We start from the raw sequence: 19,616 nt of genomic DNA, 5'->3' as shown, positions 1-19,616 counted from the left end.
TCTGTTGCTCGCCCAAATTGAAGGAATCCTTGGAGGAAAAAGGCGAATTGGAAAAATTGGAGGGATTCTTGGAGGGAATCAGGCAGGAGAGAGAGAAGCCGTCCCTGCGGCTGAGAATTGTGCTAACGAGCCTTATCAGCCCTGAAGTAGTCGCTTAGGGCCTAAGGCCCTGTTTGGTTGGGTTTAAAACTGTTTTTTTCTTCTTTTGGCTTATAACTAGTACAGTGCCCGTGCGTTGCCACGGCCTCTTAAACATGTGCACACGAAAATTCATGTTTATACAAAACATAACAATATAATTGGACATTCATCAAAATGATCTCGGGGCTGATGCTAGCAGCCGTGGCCACGGACATGGCACCCAGTCCACACCGCCGGCCGGCCGTGGGGGGCGTCAGAGCACGCGGTGGTGCGGTGCACGAGGAATGGTGGATAGCGCCGATCAGCTCTGGACCCCTTTGCTCGTCTCTTGCACAATAATCTAATCCGACGCCGACGCATATCGAGAGCGGTCACCGCAGGGAGGTGCTGCGCAGGCAGTTGAGTCGGCGGCGGCAGCCCGGGAAGGCAGCGCTGTGGGAATAGGAAAAAGAAGGTTCGATGGAGTGTAAGGAGACACGGAAAATCAGAACATGCGCGGAAATTGATGCACGGCGGACGACGACGAAGGAAACCTTCCTGCTTTTATTATTAGGGATAGAAGTCACAAAAACACCTATTTCCTATTTAGATGATTTTGACTTGGTTTTTACTTATACCATCATCTAAAAATATTAAGTAAAATGTGAAAAGCCAAAGCTGAAAGCATCTAAATAGATACTTTTGTGACATAAAAACCAAAAGTCAAAAAACGGTTTTAAGCCCAACCAAATAAGGTCTAAGCGATGCGTTTTCTGACCGATGAGAGCTTTTGCACGCTCAAGTGATGCTTTTTTGAACCACGTTCATGTTGTGGACTAAACTGTTAAACTACTGCATTTACAATGTACTCCATCTGTCAATTCTTGTCTCAGATTACGGAACGGAGCCACGGAGGGAGTAACTATACCGGCCCGAAAATCCCCGCCCGGGCCGGGCTTGGGCCTTGATTTTCAGCCCGACACAGTTTTCGTGCCGGGCTCGGGCTTTGATTTGCAGCCCGAAAAAAACCCGGCCCGGCCCGGTATGCCACTGGACTCACTAGCGGAAAAGGCCCAGCCTCAGGAAGCCCAACAAGCCGCAGTGCCCACTTCGTATATAACCCAGTAAATCTCCCGAACCGGTGAACCCTAGATTCAATCCTCCGTAGCTCCCGCTGAGATCCCCTCCCTGGCTGCGCATCCACGCCCCCTTCCTCTCGTCCGATGGCTCGGCGCCGCCACAGCCGTCCCCTTCCTCCTCCATTCGCGCGCCAACACCAACGCCGGCCTCCCATCCCCTACTCCGCGCCGGCGGGCCTCCCGTACTTAAGCTTGAGGGCGACGTCTTCCCTACCGCATCCATGCTATCTCGACAGTGTCGCCCGCCTCAGGTGCTGACTGCTGAAGATTTGAAGCCATACGACGAAGCCCACGTCTGTGCTATACTATAGTCTGTGCCATCTCGCCAGTAGGAAACTGAGATGTATACCCAGATCTGTACCTTCGTGTTCTTCTCCATTGCAAAATGTATACTGTTGCTAGTCTGAGATGTATATTGACGCTGGCAAAAATCTGTGATTACTTGAGATCTATACAATTTTTGTATCTGATTTAGTATCATTTTTGTGCATGAGTATGCCAATTCTGTTGCAGGTTATGTCAATGGCCGGGCCTCGGGCTTTCAGGCTTTTGCTCGGGCCGGGTTCAGGTTAAGTTTTCAGAAAAAATCGGGCTTCGTATTTGAAGGTCGGGCTTTCATAAGCCCGGCCCGAAACCGGCCCGGCCCGAGAAATGCCAGGTACAGGAGTAACTGTGTAAGCGAGCTAGTTTACTGCTTTCTCCCTCTGCCCGTCTGACTCGTCGGTAGTGGGCTACTATACCCCTCGGCCCCTCCCTCCCTCTGCCGAGCGACCCAGTCCCCTCGCTCCTGGATCTTCTTCCTCTTCGGCCGAGCGCCGCCACCCATCACGCTGCCGAGCGCCCATCGTCTTCCTCCTCGTTCGAGCGCCTCCACCGCAAGTTGATCTCCCCTTCGATTCTCTCGCTCCCGACCGTTTCTCCTCCCATCACACCACGAACGGATTCCGCCCTTTAGCTCCCCGTTTCATAATCTTCCCGAATCCGTAACTGAGGCAAAAATCAAGTTAGGGCAGCCACCCTACCTTGCCCTACTGGGTCCTCCGCCCATGGCTGGGAGTGTCCTCGGATCGTATGCCGTTTCCGTGCAGGTAAGCGTAATTTGGGTTTCGAGGATTGTTCTGCAGGCAGGATTGAGCTTGACTTTACTTAGTTTTCGAGTGAGCTGGGGCTAGGGTTTGGGTTTTGGGCTCTGAGTTCCAGTTCAGTGGTTAGGAGCTGTCTTTTGTGTTTCTTGTTTGATAGTACTATACTTGGAACTGTAAATATTTGTTTGATCGCAGTTTGAGATTGTAGCCGAAGTGTGGGAATGTGATTGGAGTACATGATTTTGTTTTTTAGATTGTCTACTTTCTGAGTCAAGTAAATATGTGCGTTTTCTCCCCACTAATGTAATGATACTTACATAGACATTAGCTCTTTTTTTTTTCTGTCTGTATGTCCAATTGAGCGGTGAAAATAGTTTGAGATGCCCCATTTCACAAATATCCGACTTCTAGTCGAATGTGGTTGCAGTTTTGCAATTGGAACACAAAGGTTGTTGGTGCTTTGTGAAATTATGCACTCACTGCGATAGTTCCACTGAACATAGTTGAATTTTTTGACCCATTTCCAAAAAGAGCCATTCGTGAGACTTAATATCTGTATTTGACTATTTTCAGTTTTTAAAATGCTAAGTAGTGGAGCTTTCACAAACCAAAATGCAAAGCATAAGATGTTCATTAGATCTAACTGCTCTAACGGAAATGCAGGAGCTCTTAGTTATTGATGATTTGCTATCAGCTCTGGCGGGTATTGAGGGAAGATACATTTCAATTAAGAGAGTACGTGGAAAGGATGGCTATGTTGTCTTCCAGATTGATTCTTCAATGGACCTTGCACTCCAGGTAGCCTGACAGGTTTTACAGTCAAATGACTAATACATATCAAAACATAGAGGATATTGGTTTTTGGCTGATCTTGCTCTTGCAGGAGTTGACTCGCCGAATTTTCCCCTTATGTGAGGATTTTGTGTTAGTGAGCCAGTTTGTGGAGTCCAGATCACATTTCAAGAATGGTTTGGTCAACCATGCTCTTGCTGCAGCTCTAAGGGCATTTCTCCTGGTACAATCCCTATCCTAGGAATGAGAATCTGGATTTGCCATGTGTACAAACTTTCTTATATTTGGAAAACTAGGTAAAGTAATATAGTGCTTACTGTACCATGGGTTCAGGTTTTATATTCTGATGTGGAAAGTGTTTGCATGGGTTATTTTGATGCTAACATTGCACCGATAACATCGAACTTGTTACATTGTTCTCACGAAAAGGTATCTGACAATATTGGCGCCTGACGGCCTAAGTTTGGTGCTTCTATGTCAACTTGGTAGCAGGAAATAAGGATACGTTGATATGTATCTGCGACACGATACAGGGATACCACGATATGTCAATTTTTAAGAAACATAGATACGGGGATACGCTTGTATATATATTAAATAAATGAATAATAACAGTAGCTAATTAAGGTTCACAGATTACAGTAGCACAAATAAGTTACTCCTCCATTGCTTCATTATCCTCCTCAATTTCCAGCACACCCATATCATGCAATGCAACAAAGCCTCCAGTTCTGGTTCATCAGCGAGAACTCAGCTTGCTGGAGAAAATCCGTACCACCAACAAGTAGCTCATACGTATCTCCTCCAATGTCCCTGAAGAAATCAATCCACCATTCCACTGAACAGAGTAAGGAGCAGAGAAGAGGGGAAATCTGGAGAGGGGATTAGGGATTTAGGGCAAAGAAGACTCCGTGTCTCACAGATGCCGGAGGGGCACCGGTGGCGGCGGTAGACTGCGAGCGATGGGCAGCGGGCTCCTCCTTCCACGTCTCCCGTGGATGAGTACGGTGGTGGTGCCTGGGAGAGACAGTGCGAGATGGAGAGGTAGGTCTGTTACGGCTGCTGTGTCTATTGGGTATGGGCTTTGTTCCGTTTCCCACTTTCCCGTATCGAACACGTAGGTGAAGTATCCCTCATGCCTCATTTTTTTTAATTGAAAAGTCATCCGATAAGGGCAAAATACGTATCGGGCAGTATCCGGGCATATCCCTTTGTCCCTGCAGTATCTGATACGGATACGCCGGCTCTGAGCCATATCCGTGTTTCGTGGTCAACGTTATAACTGTAGTTTTTTTAATTAACAGGATTATCAGGCCATGGTTGCTCAACTGGAGCACCAGTTCCGTCTTGGAAGGCTCTCTGTTCAAGGTTTATGGTTCTTTTGTCAGGTATATTTTTTCTTTGTCTGTATTTTATTAATGATTTGTGAATTCATCCTAGTTTGGTTACTGTTTTAAGCACCGTAAGTCTCGTGTCCCTTTGGCAGCGGATGATGAGTTCATTGAATGCATTGGCTGTTCTGGTAGAGAAGGCTATCTCCAATAATACTAGTGGTTCTGCGACACTCAATCTACTTCAAAGCCAGGTACTTAGCAGAAAGCAGTATATCCCTGAGATCCATACCTTTTCCTTGCTAAATCTGAGCCAAGCAGACCTTGTCAGCTCCACTTGTTTTCTATTGATAGAACAGCTTATATGTAACTAATATCTTAATGTTCATTTTTTTGATAGCTTGTTTAGTCTAGTCCACATGGTTATCTCTTTCAACATGCAACTTTTTCGAGAAAACTTTTCAACATGTAATTTAATCATTGTATCCTTCAACTAGGCAAAGGCGATGGCTGGTGATAGTGCTGTTCGGTCCTTATTAGAGAAGATGGCAGAATGTGCAAGTGCAGCATACCTCAGGATGTTAGAAAGGTTGTCATTGTTCGTAACTACCTTTGTGGTCCATCTTTTTAGGACCGAGGCACTTCCTCAGTTTTGCTATTCATCAGATGTAAACATTTAATTTGAAGTTGATACAAGTTCCATATTTGTTACTCCCTCAGTTTCATAATTCTTGACACAAGTTCTTTCAAAAAGGGGCAAATCTACACACTAAAACGCGTCTAGATACGGATGTATCTAGACAAAACTGCGTCAAGAATTACGAAACTGAGGGAGTAGTTTGTCTTATTGAACTTAATGTTGAGTGTGTTTGCTGTGCTCAGTAAGCTTCTGATTTTCATTTTAGGTGGGTGTATGAGGGTGTTATTGATGACCCTTATGGCGAATTCTTCATTGCTGAAAACAAATCTCTGCAGAAGGTACTTATTGACCGGTAGAATCTTGGACCTACGTAAATGTCCATTATTCTCTGTACTCTGTACTAAACCTAAAAATATCAGGCATCTTCTTAAGTTAACCAGTTGCTTTCTTGCTTTGTCTTATTTTTTATAGGAGAGCCTCACTCAAGATTATGATGCCAAATATTGGCAGCAAAGGTACAGCCTTAAAGATGGCATCCCTACCTTCCTCAATAATGTTGCTGCCACAATTCTGACAACAGGAAAGTATCTTAATGTTATGAGAGAATGTGGGCACAATGTTCAGGTATGCATGATTATTCTGAGGTATCATATGTTATATATGTGTTCACAAGGTCACACTTATATTAAATGCTTGATTAGGTTTCCTTGTCAGAAAATTCTAAGCTGACAAGCTTTGGTTCAAATCACCAATATCTTGAATGCATCAAATCTGCTTATGATTTTGCAAGTGGTGAGCTCTTGACTCTGATGAAAGACAAGGTAATCACTGTCCATAGTTAATTTACAATTGCATCCCACTCTCTTCTAAGATCACCTGCTAATTTTATCGTATATATTTTACAGTACGATCTCATTGGTAAACTGCGATCCCTGAAGCGCTATCTACTTCTTGACCAAGTACGTAGAAAATTTTATGCTTTTGTATGTTTGGGTTATTGCTACATATCAGTATTGTTGACTTCATGTGATATACATCTACTCTGTAGTTTTATGAGTTTGCATAAAATGCGCGCCAAGTCTGTTAAAGTGCTCTAATACTGATAGTTAATGTGTTAAAATACATCTACTTTGGACTTTTATGATTTTGCATATTATGTATATTCTGTTGCATAAATGCCCTAATAGTGAAAGTGAATGTCATATTGCCTGACTTCATTTTAAACATCCACATTTGTTTTTCTTGTAGTAGTCTCTAATTTGTTTCCTTTAGTTCTGCAGGGTGATTTTTTGGTTCATTTTATGGATATTGCTCGGGAGGAGCTTACGAAGAAACCAGAAGACATATCTGTTGAGAAACTTCAGGTTCATATCGCACTATGTTGTCTTTTGTTTTTTGTCTCGGTGAAAACTGAATCTTAGTAGCTCCTATCATGATAAGCTAACTCTCCTTTGTTGTTGTGCTATTCTTTCTTTATTCCTTGTATGCGGCAGTCCCTTGTTGACATTGCTTTGCGAAGTACAGCAGCTGCTTCAGATCCAAGTCATGAAGAGTTGACTTGTTGCGTTGTAAGTCTATTACCTGGGTCTAGTGATATAGTCAAATTGTACTCTATCTGTTGATCATCATATTACATTTCCTGTTGAACAGGAAAGGAGTTCCCTCCTTAATAAGCTGACCACCCTGAAAGACTTGGACTGTGCTTATTCTTCAGACAAGCTTGCTTCAGCTGATGTTGATCAGCCCATGACATTAACTGGCTTGGAAACGTTCTGCCTTGTCTACAAGGTTTTATTTGTATTTTGAAAAGATTTCTCATTGCGCTTACCTTCTGATAGTGAAATGATATATCTGACTTGCAGATTCAATGGCCACTATCTCTTGTAATTTCAAGGAAGGCTTTAACAAAGTACCAATTGATTTTCCGGCTATTGTTCCACTGCAAACATGTTAGTCGCCAACTGTGTACAGCATGGCAAATTCAACAAGTATGACAGGATCTTTCTTTGTCCACTTAGTTTTTTTTTTGTTTTGTTTACTACATTGACTTGTGTAAAACTCTCGAACAGGGGTTCCGGTCTGTGAAGATTCTAGGAACACCAATTCTGAGGTCATCAATTCTGTGTCGCAGCATGCTCAAGTTTGTAAATAGCCTTCTACATTATCTAACTTTCGAGGTAAACCATCCATATGATCATACGAGCTGTTACTAAAGGTGGGAAAATTGCTAGCTTATTCTTTTGGCCCCCCAGGTTCTTGAACCAAACTGGCATTTGATGCATGACCGCCTCGAAACTGCAAGGAGCATCGACGAGGTTTTAACCATGTTCTTTTGTAATTGTGTTGCTAATAAAGATTGTGTTACTTTAGCTGCTGTGCTGATTGCAGGTCATCCAGATCCACGACTTCTTTCTCCAGAAGTGTCTAAAGGAGTGCTTGCTATTATTGCCTGAGCTCCTTGTGGTATGCCTTCTTGCTCTTTAGTTAAAATAAAGAACATTATATTTTAATTTTTGAAGAAGTAATGTGCATGAGTAACTGTAACTCTATTCACTCCTTTAAACTATACTTACAAGAGCTTCTGTTGAATATTAATGGCCACACTTGTCGTCGTGATCTGAAAACGCTGAAAACTAACCATGGCTAACTTCAGAACTAGGCAGATTAATTTATGAGCACTCATGATTCATCTGGATCTTTTTTCCGATGAAAGGAGCATAGCTCCCAATTTCACTAATGAAATCACAGTTACCACAAGGTTCACCAGTGTGTAAGTTCAAAAACCACACCAACACTTCGCAGCTAGGAATTAGCCCAAAGCACAGACATTACTTACAGCCACAGGCAAAACCAGTCTTTCGAACATTCTAATACCCTTACTACATCTACTGAACTTAACCATTTTCCAGCCAGAGTGTCACTGGTCTCCACCATTAGCGAACACTGAAGACTTCAGACGTAATTCCGGCTAGCTTGCAAGACCCCATCTTCATTTTGCCCTGATGAGTGTCCTTCTGAAGCCCATCCCAGTAGTCCAGCCAATGACAAGTGGAGAAAAGAAAATCAGTAGGATCCTTAAGAGCTATATATTCTGGAAGTAGGGTTGATTCTTAACTTTCCAAATGTTCTATATCAGATCCACAATTCCAACACCAATGTAAACCTTTTGTTTCCCTCTAAAGCTAGATATCCAGCTATTACCAAGCTCCATAGATTTTGGTGCCTTGCTGATACCAAATGTACAGCAGACCACATTTCAACAAAAGCAAGCCACATGACATTGGAAAGAAAGATGATCTATACTCTCCATTGATACACAAAATTTAATATGCTGTTCTTACACATCAACCACAAAAACACTTACAGTTCGTTTGGTATCCCTCATTGAAATGGAATCAAAATTTGAATACTCCCTCCGGCCGGAATTACTTGTCGTGGGACAACTAATATGGGTCGGACGGAGTGGGATTTCTTTTGGTTGAATTTGAATCCCAGATCCAGATTAAAAAAAATCATGTTTGTCTACCACATGGATTTGTAGAGTGAGAGACAATTCTAGAGAAATGATTGCTTTTAGAGAGGAATTGGGGTTAGTTATAGTGTGTTTCCATGGAATTTTAGATTGAATTCCTGTACCCAATTCCGTGCCAACCAAACAAAATGGTTTCTGGAATCCAAAATGAATTCCAGGATTCTAGGCCCAATTGATGTGTGCCAAACAAGCTGTTACTTTCAAATGTATCCTGACTCTCAGTAACTGAGTATAAGGAACATCTACTTGCTTATCCTTAAGGAACAGGTATAAAGATTTAACTGAGAAAATTCCTGATCTGGTCAGTTTCCAAATGCATCTGTCATTTTCCATACTTAAACAGTGTCACTACACAGATCAACTAATCCTTCCACATTGACAAAGTCTTCTCCATAAAAGTTCTTTGGACGCTAATACATTTCCATTAGATTCAGACACCTCGGCCACAGAGATAAACCGCGTAGATATTATCCCATATAACCTATGGAATTTTTCACACAGAAGTCTATCCCCTATCCAATGTTCTTCGAAAAAACATGTTCATTTTCCATTTCTTATCTGTTTTCTGCAGGAGTTCACAAAAATATTCTTAACCTGCACTGTGCATTACACCCTGCCAAAATGAGATTGTCTAGATTAGTGGGAACAGAGAGAAGGTGTTTCTTTACATATTTAGCTCGAATCACATCATGCCACAAATCCTCAGTATTCTCGTTCCACAACCATTTGCATAATAAACAAATATTCTTAATATCTACTTCCTCCCTTCCAAAATGTAGGGCGTATAACTTTTGTTGACTGTCAAAGCTTTTACCGTTTGACCAAGCTTTATAGCAAAAAAAAAATCAACATTTACAGTGTCGAACCAAGATACTATAAATATATTTCATAAAAATCAACCTAGGTGCGTCATTTGGAGTGTCAACTGTATGTTGGGCTGACTCTGATGTGAACAGATAGCTATCTCTGGTCTTGTTTTTGTTTCTGGAGTGGGCACCATTCAGCGTCTTGCTCGTCTAAGACTTACCATTTATTTGTCGCGTGCAGAAAGTTGAGAAGCTGAAAGCTTTATGTCTCCAATATGCCACGTCCATCCAGCTTTTGATACCATCCATTGATGTTGCTAATCCTGAGAAAACACCAAAATCTGGGTTGTCAAGATCAAGGATCAAGAGATCACAACACAGAGACCAGCAACTGAAACTAGCATCTGAGAACGTTGTGATGTCAGAGTCAATCCTGTAAGCATCTGATATTTCAGTGAATCTGCAAAAAAAGTCTTATCAGCCTGTGAATTCAGGGTTGTATAACACCATCTCGGCCTCTTTGCTGCAGGAAATTCGAGACGGAATTCAATTCGGAGCTTCAAAGCCTTGTTCCTACGCTGAGTAAGAGTTCACAGGCTGAGCCATACTTAACGCATCTTGCGCAGTGCATTCTCGGTGTTGGGATTGATCAGTGAGTTGTTTTGTGCGTCCCATGCTCCCATGGACTTGTTGTGGTCGTGTCCGTGTGTGATTCAGCGGTGTGGCAATGGCACTGATCTTGTGTTTGTCATCTTGTGGATGAGCTGAATATTTGTAAAATTGATATCATGCTTCCACGAGATATATATCATAGATGGTTGGTTAGGCTTTAGTTGGAGATGGTGTGTTGGTTATGTAGGCCCGTTGTTACCTTTTGGTGATGTGTTTATCTGCTACGATTCAGCACTCGCGTGCTGTGTGTTCTGTAACTCAGGAAATTACCTTGTGTTACGTGAGCCACCAATGTAGAGCCAGCCTGTAGCTTCGAGAGCCCGATTGAAACATGTGGATTAACCATCTGTTTGTTCCTGTTCCATGCATGTTACTTGTTGTGTGTTTGGCCAAATTGGGTAGACGCCTGGTACAAACATACCTTTAGAAAAAAATGAGAGTCCGACATGCCTTTTCTTGTGCAGGGAAGCTGGGGATGAAAATACAGATCGCGCATCACCAACACTATGCTCAATTTTGCTCCGTGGAGATGCCTTGCATTTTCGCTCCCTCGAGGCCTCGATTGTCTCGCTTGATTTTGACTTTCGACCCAGTGGTCGCCACCATGGCCTTATCGTTGATCTTAGCGGCTGAGGACTCCGACGGTCCGACCCAGCACAAGAGGAGCGCGCTGGTAAACACGAATCCTGGCGCCGTTGGCATGGACGACGACGGATCGAGTCTGCGCCGACGAAGACGAACGCAGCGGGCCGCCCGCCGTGAGGACACTGGAAGCTGGCTCGCTACCTAACATTCCCGTAGACCATCTCCACGGGGATATAAGGCGTTGGGTTCATCTCCACGCAGACCCGTTTCACCACCCGGCACCCGCACCGACGACGACCGATCCACCACCCGCAGTTAGCTCACTCCCCACTCGGCCAGTCACTCACTCCCTCCCCACCACCGCACCAGGCCAGGCGGCCACCCACTGCTTCTGCTCGTTTCCCTCGCCATCGGCTACTACCCCCAACAGCAAAATCAACAACGAGAAAATCACCGCAAGCACGCGCCCGCCCCCGGGCGACGGTACAGCATCCGGCAGGCGCTGCGGGCACTTGCACGGCGCCCGGACACATTGCGCGAGCGCGCGCGCGGAGCGGGCGATGGCAGGCGCGGGGCGGCGCGCGGCGGTGGCGGTGTGCGGGCGCTGGTGCCTGGTGATCCTGGCCGTGGCCTCCGCGCTCGGCGTCTCCGGGCCCGCGCTCTACTGGCGCTACAAGAAGGGCTTCTCCTCCTCCGTCTCCGCGGCCGCCGTCTCCTCCCCGTCCTGCCCGCCCTGCACCTGCGACTGCCCGCCGCCCCTCTCCCTCCGCTCCATCGCCCCCGGTGAGCGTCCGGTCTAACCCCGTCCCTCTCTTTTTTAGATCTCGCGGCTCCGATCTGCGCCGATGCCTATCCTATCCACAATTCGTTAGATAAGGATATCCGGTCTTTTGTTTACAACTAGGTGCTAACTAGATTAATGCAGTTACTTATGAGGGTGGGTGAACTGAAAATACTCTGCTAGCAATAGGCAACTTCTATGCTTTTAATTGGATTGAGTTTGTAACTGACAGAATTTTACATTTCCCTTGCTTTGCAGGGCTCATGAACTTCTCAATTTCAGGTTTGTGCTCCTCCTTCATAGTTCTATCAACCTCAGTTTCAGAATTATCCAGTTCCCACATCCTAACTGGTTGATTTTTAACATTTATCTGTTGCAAGAGTGGCATCACATGGGAGACCGAACAATTCCACCTGTAACTTACAATTTTTCCAGAGTTTTATCACCCTGGGACACAATTTATACGTCGGGGGTTTATTAACACGCGTGCTATTTTACTAGTGTCAATCTTCACATCTCGTTACCAAAATGTTTGAATAAATTGGTGCTTAAGAGGGCAAAGTTCTACATGGTGGCCAAAACATAAGTATACCCTTTGTGAAATGCTGCATACATGTTTCATCCTTTATCCTCAGATTGTTTTATACTGATATTGTTGTTTTAAACTATAGTAGCCAGTTAAGTACTCCTAAAAAGAAGCTCATTGAACAACCCCACTATGGATTCGCCAAATCATTTTATTATTATGTTTTTTTTCTCTTGAACACATTATTATGTTTTTTCTCACAATTCAGATGTTTTTGAGGTATTATTTATACCTAAATAATGCACAAGAAAGCTAATGATGCTATGGTTATTAGTATATGTTGGCATTTACTACCATATACTCGCAAGCTCAGGTACAAAATTAGTACCTCCTTTCGCACATACCATTGACATGTTGGGTTTGTCCTGTAGCACATTAAGAATTTGCAACCAAACATGGATTACTTCCCACTATTTCCAGTGAGGGATGATGACACTCTCATGCACTGATATTTGTTACTGAAACACCATAGGGTACAAGTTAAAAATTTCTCCCTCCGTTCCTAAATACTTGTCGCTGTTTTAGTACAAGTTTGCACTAAAACAGCGACAAGTATTTAGGAACGGAGGGAGTACATGCCTGAGGGCAAAATAAAAAGGGGTAAACTAAAGAAATATGTAAGATAACCAGTCAACTGAATGTGGAACAAGGACAGGCTTAAGCCTACAAAGTATAAGATCGCCGGCATGCCGTGCAGCTTACTCAGAGTCGAAAAAGTATGCCTTTTCTTTTATGAAAAGCTGTTTGATAATACCACTTAAGAATCTAACACTGCACCTGCACACAAGGCTTTCACCTATATAACCCTCATCCTTTTGGTGGTAAATTACATGTTACAACTACAAATAATCAACAGAAACAGGGTAGTACAACACATTGGTGCCCAAGTACCTAATGCCCAGAGCTTGAGCTGTCGTTTTGAATTCCCTTTCTCACATGCTTACATTGATTTGGTACTACTGTTGTTTACAAGATATCATGCTGACTGAGGGGAAATATGAATTGAACTATGCAGCTTGCGGCACAAATGACCCTGAGCGTAGCAAGGAGATGGAGAAGCAGTTTGTCGATCTCCTTAACTCTCATGCACTGATATTTTTTTACCAAAACACCATAGGGTACAAGTTAAAAATTACATGCCTGGGGGCAAAGGAAATAGGGGTAAACTAAAGAAAGATGGAAGATAACCAGTCAACTAATGTGGAACAAGGGCAGGCTTAAGCCGACAAAGTATAAGATTGCCGGCATGACGTGCAGCTTGCTGAGAGTCCACAAAGTAGGCCTTTTCTTTTATCCATAGTTGTTTGCTAATAGTACTTAAGAATCTAACACTGCACCTGCACATAAGGCTTTTCACCTATACAACTCTCATCGTTTCGATGGTAAAATTGCACGGTACAATTACAAATAATCAACAGAAACAGGGTAGTATAAAACATTGGTGCCCAAGTACCTATTGCCCAGAACTTGATTTATTGTTTTGAATTCCCTTTTCTCACATGCTTGCATTTATTTGGTACTACTGGTGTTATCAAGATATCATGCTGACCGGGGAGACAAATATGAATTGAACTATGCAGCTTGCGGCACAAATGACCCTGAGCGTAGCAAGGAGATGGAGAAGCAGTTTGTCGATCTCCTTAACGAGGAACTCAAGCTGCAGCAGATTGTAGCCGAAGAGCACAGCCATCACATGAATGCCACTCTTGTCGAGGCAAAAAGGCAGGCTACCCAATACCAGCGAGAGGCAGAGAAGTGTAACGCAGCCACAGAGACTTGCGAGGAAGCTAGGGAGAAGTCTGAGGGAGCACTCTCAAAGGAGAAGAAGCTGACAGCACTGTGGGAACGACGAGCTCGCCAATTGGGTTGGCAGGATTCTCGAGCCACAGCTATATGATAGCTGACAACTTGCTGTAAATTCTATTCTCCAGGTAAGATCTTTTTGGTGCACATCTTGCTACCAAACCAAGCAGTGTTGATACCGATCCCAGACCACGTGTAATGTTTGCCTATGTATTATGAGTTGTACCATGAAGAATAGTTACTCTAGACAATGTAGCTTACTTACGAATGTAACTAGCATACGTTGTCTCAATATCAAAATTTTAACATATGTTAAGACATTCCATTTAGTGTTGTGGATGTGGATCTGAAGACAATTTGTGGTCTGGATGAAATTTACACATCCGAAGTTTTGGCTACAGTATCAAGCTTGAAGCTTTCCTTGTGGATGTGGATCTGAAGACAATTCTCTGGTCTGGATGAAATTTACACATTCAAAGTTTTCTGCTCACGGAGAGAATTCTTGCCTATTTATCTTCCATTCATTCTCAGGGAACATTATATTTTTCATGGTGTACACCAAAAGAACGCTGTACCTCAGAGGTTGGGTAATGGTTCTTTTTGGGACATTGGGACATTTTTGCTGCTAGTGTTTAGTGCTATCAAGACGGTGTATCCAACGCAAACTTCCAAATGATCCACGTGGAACATCGGATCTAAAACGCAGGTGCAGTTCAAACTTCAAAGATGAGAAACAATACCAGGCATGGGATAAATACAGGCGGTTATGTAAAAATGTGTGTTTTAATTCTCACCTTCAAAGGTGAGAATTCTTGCCTACTTATCTTCCACATGGATAATTGCAAGCTTGCACCGAATGAAGAATTGCACGTCCCCTGCTATCAATTAAAAGGTAATGCTATTTAGTTGATGCTACAGTTCAAGTAGGCTAACTGCGGACCAGTATATGAACGTCAACTCCGTTCAGGAAACTACCAACAAGAAGATACGAACAAGAGGGAATATTATGTCATTTTCGTGAATTTTTTTAAAAAAATGGCCCATACAGGTCTCGAACCTGTGACCTTCGCGTTATTAGCACGACGCTCTAACCAGCTGAGCTAATAGGCCTAATGTCAGACCGTCATAGATTAAACATATTAGTATATAAATAGTTGCAACTTTACAGGTTACTTAATCAATTCGCTGCATAGTATATGTTACATTATCCTACACGCTTCTGTGTTCTCATCATCGAAATAATAGAGGTCCCATCGTGCCGGCCTCAAGAACTCGTTATCGAGAACATCATCCATGTCTGGCACCGGACCGCCGTAAGGAACACAAACGACAGCCGGTTCTTGCTCTTCTTCCTCGATTTCCTCGGGGGTCAATATCTCCGCCTTCTTCCCGGTCGTCTTCTTGATCTTCTTCAGCACCTTCTCCGTGTCGAAATCCCCCGTCACCTTGACCTTGTTCTCCTCCCTGTCCACCTCCACTGTCTCGATGCCTACGTCACGGATGAATGGTAACAAAAAGTGCATTCAGGAACAGACTAGCGTAGAATTGGACTTTTTTTTGGCAGGGTTTTGTAATTACTGTCGATTTTCTTGATGGTACGGCGTACTGATCTTTCACAGGCGTCGCAGTGCATGTATACTTTCAGGTCTACTGTGATGCTCTGCACAAGGAAAAAAGGAAGCAGGTATATTGGGAATGAAGCTGGAAAGACCATGCGAAAAATGAGATGATTCATTCGGGTGCATACATTCGTAGGCGCAGCATTCTCTTCCTCCATGACTCCTACTGGAACTTGGAGAAATTCTATGACGAGTAAAGCACCCTAGAGAGATATGGAACGTGTAATAAGTGCCAATGTGCGATTCTGAATGAAGGGTATACAGTACGGGACAGAAACAACATCGACCTTTGTTCTGCGGTCCTTGAGGTTATTTAAGATCCAGGATTACGAGAAGAAAATTAAGGGTTCTTTTCTAGCTAACCGGAGAAATGAAAAGAAACAAATGATTCCCAACCGCACTGCACGTGGAGCTTGTTTGACATGCATGCGAAAGCTCTTCTTACCCGGACCCCGGTTGCTCTGTTCATGTTTGCCGCGTGCTACCTCTTCCTCCCGGCATCAGGAGCCTAGGACACACAGAACGATCCTCGAAGCCAACGCTGCAATTGATCTATCCTCAAAGGAAAGCACGCAAGATGGAATTAGGCAAATTAACGTACTCCAGCTAGATAGAACGCTGAGATCAAGACGGCAGGAAAGATTGCAAAGCTGTTCTTGGGCGGGGCGGCCATGGCGCGCTAGCTACGTAGGGAATTAAGAAGAGGTTGGCGAAGCTTTGCCCACTTTAGGTCCCGGAAGGCGGAGGTCGATCGACCTGTTTGGGAAATCGCATCGACCACCATCCAAACGAGGAGAGTGTTTGGAAGGGGAGGCCGGAGGAGGCGGGAAACTAAACGTGTCACATGTCTGCGTATATGAATCAGCTGAACTTTATTCATGTGATCATGTCTTCTGGGTCGAACACTCCCTTGCATCCCGTAATTAGAGCATCTCCAATGGCATCCCCCAAAGCTATCCCAAATGTTCTATTTAGTGGATATGGACATTTTGATCCCAAAATCATCTCTCAATGGCATCTCCTAAACGGACAAAATGACATGTTTGTCCGGACACATCCCCCAAACTTAAAGCTAGCATGGTGTTCCCGTGGCTCCATCGAAATCGTCCCGGGTCCCCTAAATAGGACATTAAAACCTTATCCCCTAAATACACCATCGGGTCAATTTAGGCGAAGATGCCGGACAAATCAATGCAACTGATCCGCGTACGGATCAGGCCAGGGGGACCTTTCGTGCTTTCAAGCGAAGGAGAAAAAGATCTAAATGCAGGAGCGGGATGGATGGATCGGTTGACAGCGAGTGCGAGTGCGAGATGGAATTGGAATTTCCTGCGGCTGTCGTCGCAACAACCGTGGGAGCAAGCCTCTTGGGGAGAGCCGGCTTTGATGATCATTTGGTGCGTCCATAGCTAGGCTGCACTGCACGCGCACAAGACTTGCTACGCGGCATCATTGTTGCCTGGAGTAGCTTCCAATTCCAAATATGGGACCCTTTCGCTTGCAAACGACTAGCCAGAACGGGACGCCGGGCCAAAGGCCACTTGTTTAATTTCCGCGTCCAGTAGGCGCGCACGCGCGTACACGCCCTTGTCCAATGCCGATCCAGACTTCCAGAGAGAGAGAGAGAGAGAGGCTAGCAAGGGTCTTTTGTCGTGGAGCTCGGTTTGAACAGTCGTTTTCGACGGCTCCACGGCTGGCCGGGGCGCATGGCACGTGCGGTGGTGCGTGCGCATTCCGACATGCGCGTGCCGCCGTGCGCGCGCGAACAGGACGCGGCGCTGTCGTCGGCGACAGGCCAGGCCCGGGGTCGGTCGATCGATGCGCATCCCGGCAAGCACCGCGCGCGTCACGTGCCGCTGCCTTGTTGTTGTAGAATCTAAACCCATGGAGATTTGATGGCATTATTGCGCATTAACGACAATCGATCTCTGATTTTATTTTCTTCTCCCTCCTCCTCCGGCATCATGGGCGCATTATCGAAATTGCCTTGCATACGACGTGCGTATGACTACACAGGCACGGTTTACAATGTTGTGAATCCATGGCCTCATGTTCTGACTCGGTGCAAATGTGAGTCTTATCGTATGAGTTCGTCGGACGAATTCCATCGTACGTGTAGCAGCTCTCGCGCATTATCGACGGTTTCAAGTGCGAACCCAGCCAACCATCGAAGGTCACTTCAGCGGGCTTTACCCCGTAAGCAGCGATTTTAACGGCTCCGTCATATATGCCAGTGCTTTGCATGTTTGCCACGTGGCGTTCGGCCGGGCCTGTTTCATTATTATATTTTCATTGGTATGTGGCGTGGGTCAATGACATATGGTATGAGTCAATGGTATATGGTATTGGTATATGCTATGAGTCAACGATATATGGTATGCTTTAATGAGATATGGTATAAAATGCTACGTGTCAGCACATGGGTGGTTGCAGGCTCCCGCCGCTAGATAAGTGTTTACGGCTTTAACTGGCCTGTTTGTACATTGTATTTTTTCACTGAACGCTTGTAAAGGCAGTAGCAATAGTATGATGCGGTATTTTTTTTCTTCTTCCTAAAGGAGGATATTTTTCCCGGCCTCTGCATAGTATGATGCGGTATGGGATGGAGTAATTCAGAGTTCCACCCATGAGCACTTGATCGCGGTTGAAAAAAATGTTCTCGAAGTGTAAAAAATAAGTACACAAAGTAAGTGTCCGTGTCCTTTGTATGTGTCATTCTTCTTGAAAAGGGAAGTAAATTTTCTGTCATGTGTTAAAAATGGTTTTGCTATTTTTAAGTTGACAGAGAAAAACTATCTCTATGTCACAGTGTTGATGACCATTTGATTAAACTTCAGGATTACTGCAAATGCAAAAGTGACGAGAAAATCTTGATCCTATGACTAACTTGTTCATAGAGAAATAATTATTTCTAACTCAATTGAGTCATACTCACTCTTAAAAAGCCAGTTTGGTACTTCAAATTTGTTTGTTTGGAGCACCAGAATTTGTTTTTCCATAGTGCAAAAATCACACAAAAGACATACATGTACAAATGTTGAAACACTTGGAAAAAAATAGTTTCAAAAACATGAACTTATGTTACCCTTTAAACTAATTTATTTTACGTGCTCCCGGGAGTAATTTCCACGCCCATATATGTATAAATTGATTTTTTTATCAGTTGAAATAATGGCATATTGGTTTCTAGGCAAGGGAGAAACGATATATCTTTGTATTGTAGTGTGTCGGCATGGACAATATCGTGCTAATATCCCTGACCAAAGATTTGCTAAATAAAGATCCCAAACCAAGGTCTTGTCCCTCGGGGCCGATCAGAGTCGACAAAGAATTGAAACATACAGAACAAAAACAGTTTGTAAGGTATGCTTGTTTATTAAGTAGCATTCATATAGAACAAACAGAGAAATTTAAGAGAGATAGGTAGATACATAGCACAGCGGCAGCAGCAGAGTATGGGGCTCATCGAATGAGCTTGCGATTAGCAGACACCTCCAGGATTTCCAGATTGCGATCGTAGGTTGTGGCTTAGCTGCCTTGACACCCACCACTGCCCCTGCATAATTGAAGGCCCCGCGGATTTATTCACTGGCTCACTCATGTTTAGTTAGATCTAATTGCGCGTTAATATCTGAAGATAGATCTCTCATCTCTGCAAGTAATTCAGAAGTTGCTGGTGTGCACCACCTTCCTGAAAGCCAGTAGTAACGGGGAAATCAGGCTATTGGCGAGAGATCTTTCCAAGCCAAATCCCCATTTGCTTTTCCTTAAAAAAAATCCCTTTAACTGGCAGCATGGACTGATGGATGAATAACTGATGGTGCATGGGCCTGCGGCTCAGGCACGAACGGACACAGACATGCACAGTTGATTGATGTCCACCCGATTTGGAGCCAGGGCCAGGCAAGGGCAAGCAATCTGCGGGACCATGAGTCGGTATCCGCACAGAAATGCGGGAGATGGTCACTTGCAAGTACTGCCATTTTACACACGTACGGATGGATGTGCTAATCATCAACAATCGTTTTATATATTGCTTACCGCCTTACCGAATTCTTCTTCCTCTCCTCCGGGTTTTTTCTTTTTCTGATCAAAGGGGCCACGGAGCCCCGAGTTTCATTACGA

The 19,616-nt window shown here is 44.2% G+C and overlaps 3 protein-coding genes and 1 non-coding gene across 4 annotated transcripts; 2 read left to right on the top strand and 2 right to left on the bottom strand.

Annotated features, from left to right (window-relative positions):
* The first annotated feature begins 1,975 nt into the window (after positions 1-1,975).
* On the top strand, positions 1,976-10,479 carry LOC100824480 (gamma-tubulin complex component 2). The gene is made up of 19 exons (XM_010234354.3): positions 1,976-2,347; positions 3,008-3,142; positions 3,228-3,359; positions 4,441-4,524; positions 4,623-4,721; positions 4,965-5,056; positions 5,373-5,445; positions 5,579-5,731; positions 5,809-5,928; positions 6,013-6,066; positions 6,388-6,471; positions 6,601-6,675; positions 6,758-6,895; positions 6,970-7,095; positions 7,177-7,284; positions 7,360-7,422; positions 7,496-7,570; positions 9,687-9,880; positions 9,975-10,479. The coding sequence occupies exons 1-19, from the start codon at positions 2,306-2,308 to the stop codon at positions 10,099-10,101; spliced, it is 1,974 nt and encodes a 657-aa protein (XP_010232656.2). The 5' UTR covers positions 1,976-2,305; the 3' UTR covers positions 10,102-10,479.
* Positions 10,480-10,971: 492 nt separating this feature from the next.
* LOC100824169 lies at positions 10,972-14,270 on the top strand. The gene is made up of 3 exons (XM_003564735.4): positions 10,972-11,485; positions 11,742-11,765; positions 13,650-14,270. Exons 1-3 carry the CDS (start codon positions 11,263-11,265, stop codon positions 13,964-13,966), a joined length of 564 nt encoding a protein of 187 aa, XP_003564783.1. The 5' UTR covers positions 10,972-11,262; the 3' UTR covers positions 13,967-14,270.
* A 638-nt stretch (positions 14,271-14,908) lies between these two features.
* Positions 14,909-14,982, bottom strand: TRNAI-AAU. The gene has a single exon. It is a non-coding gene; the product is annotated as a tRNA-Ile (tRNA).
* Positions 14,983-15,071: 89 nt separating this feature from the next.
* Positions 15,072-16,164, bottom strand: LOC104583358 (heavy metal-associated isoprenylated plant protein 20). Its single transcript, XM_010235266.1, has 4 exons — positions 16,093-16,164; positions 15,620-15,694; positions 15,451-15,532; positions 15,072-15,361 (listed from the first exon to the last, which is right to left on the bottom strand). The coding sequence occupies exons 1-4, from the start codon at positions 16,162-16,164 to the stop codon at positions 15,072-15,074; spliced, it is 519 nt and encodes a 172-aa protein (XP_010233568.1).
* Positions 16,165-19,616: the final 3,452 nt, after the last annotated feature.

The sequence above is a fragment of the Brachypodium distachyon genome, chromosome 2 (assembly GCF_000005505.3).
Source record: "Brachypodium distachyon strain Bd21 chromosome 2, Brachypodium_distachyon_v3.0, whole genome shotgun sequence".
Classification (NCBI taxonomy): domain Eukaryota; kingdom Viridiplantae; phylum Streptophyta; class Magnoliopsida; order Poales; family Poaceae; genus Brachypodium; species Brachypodium distachyon.
This window is presented reverse-complemented; position numbering and strand designations above follow the sequence as displayed.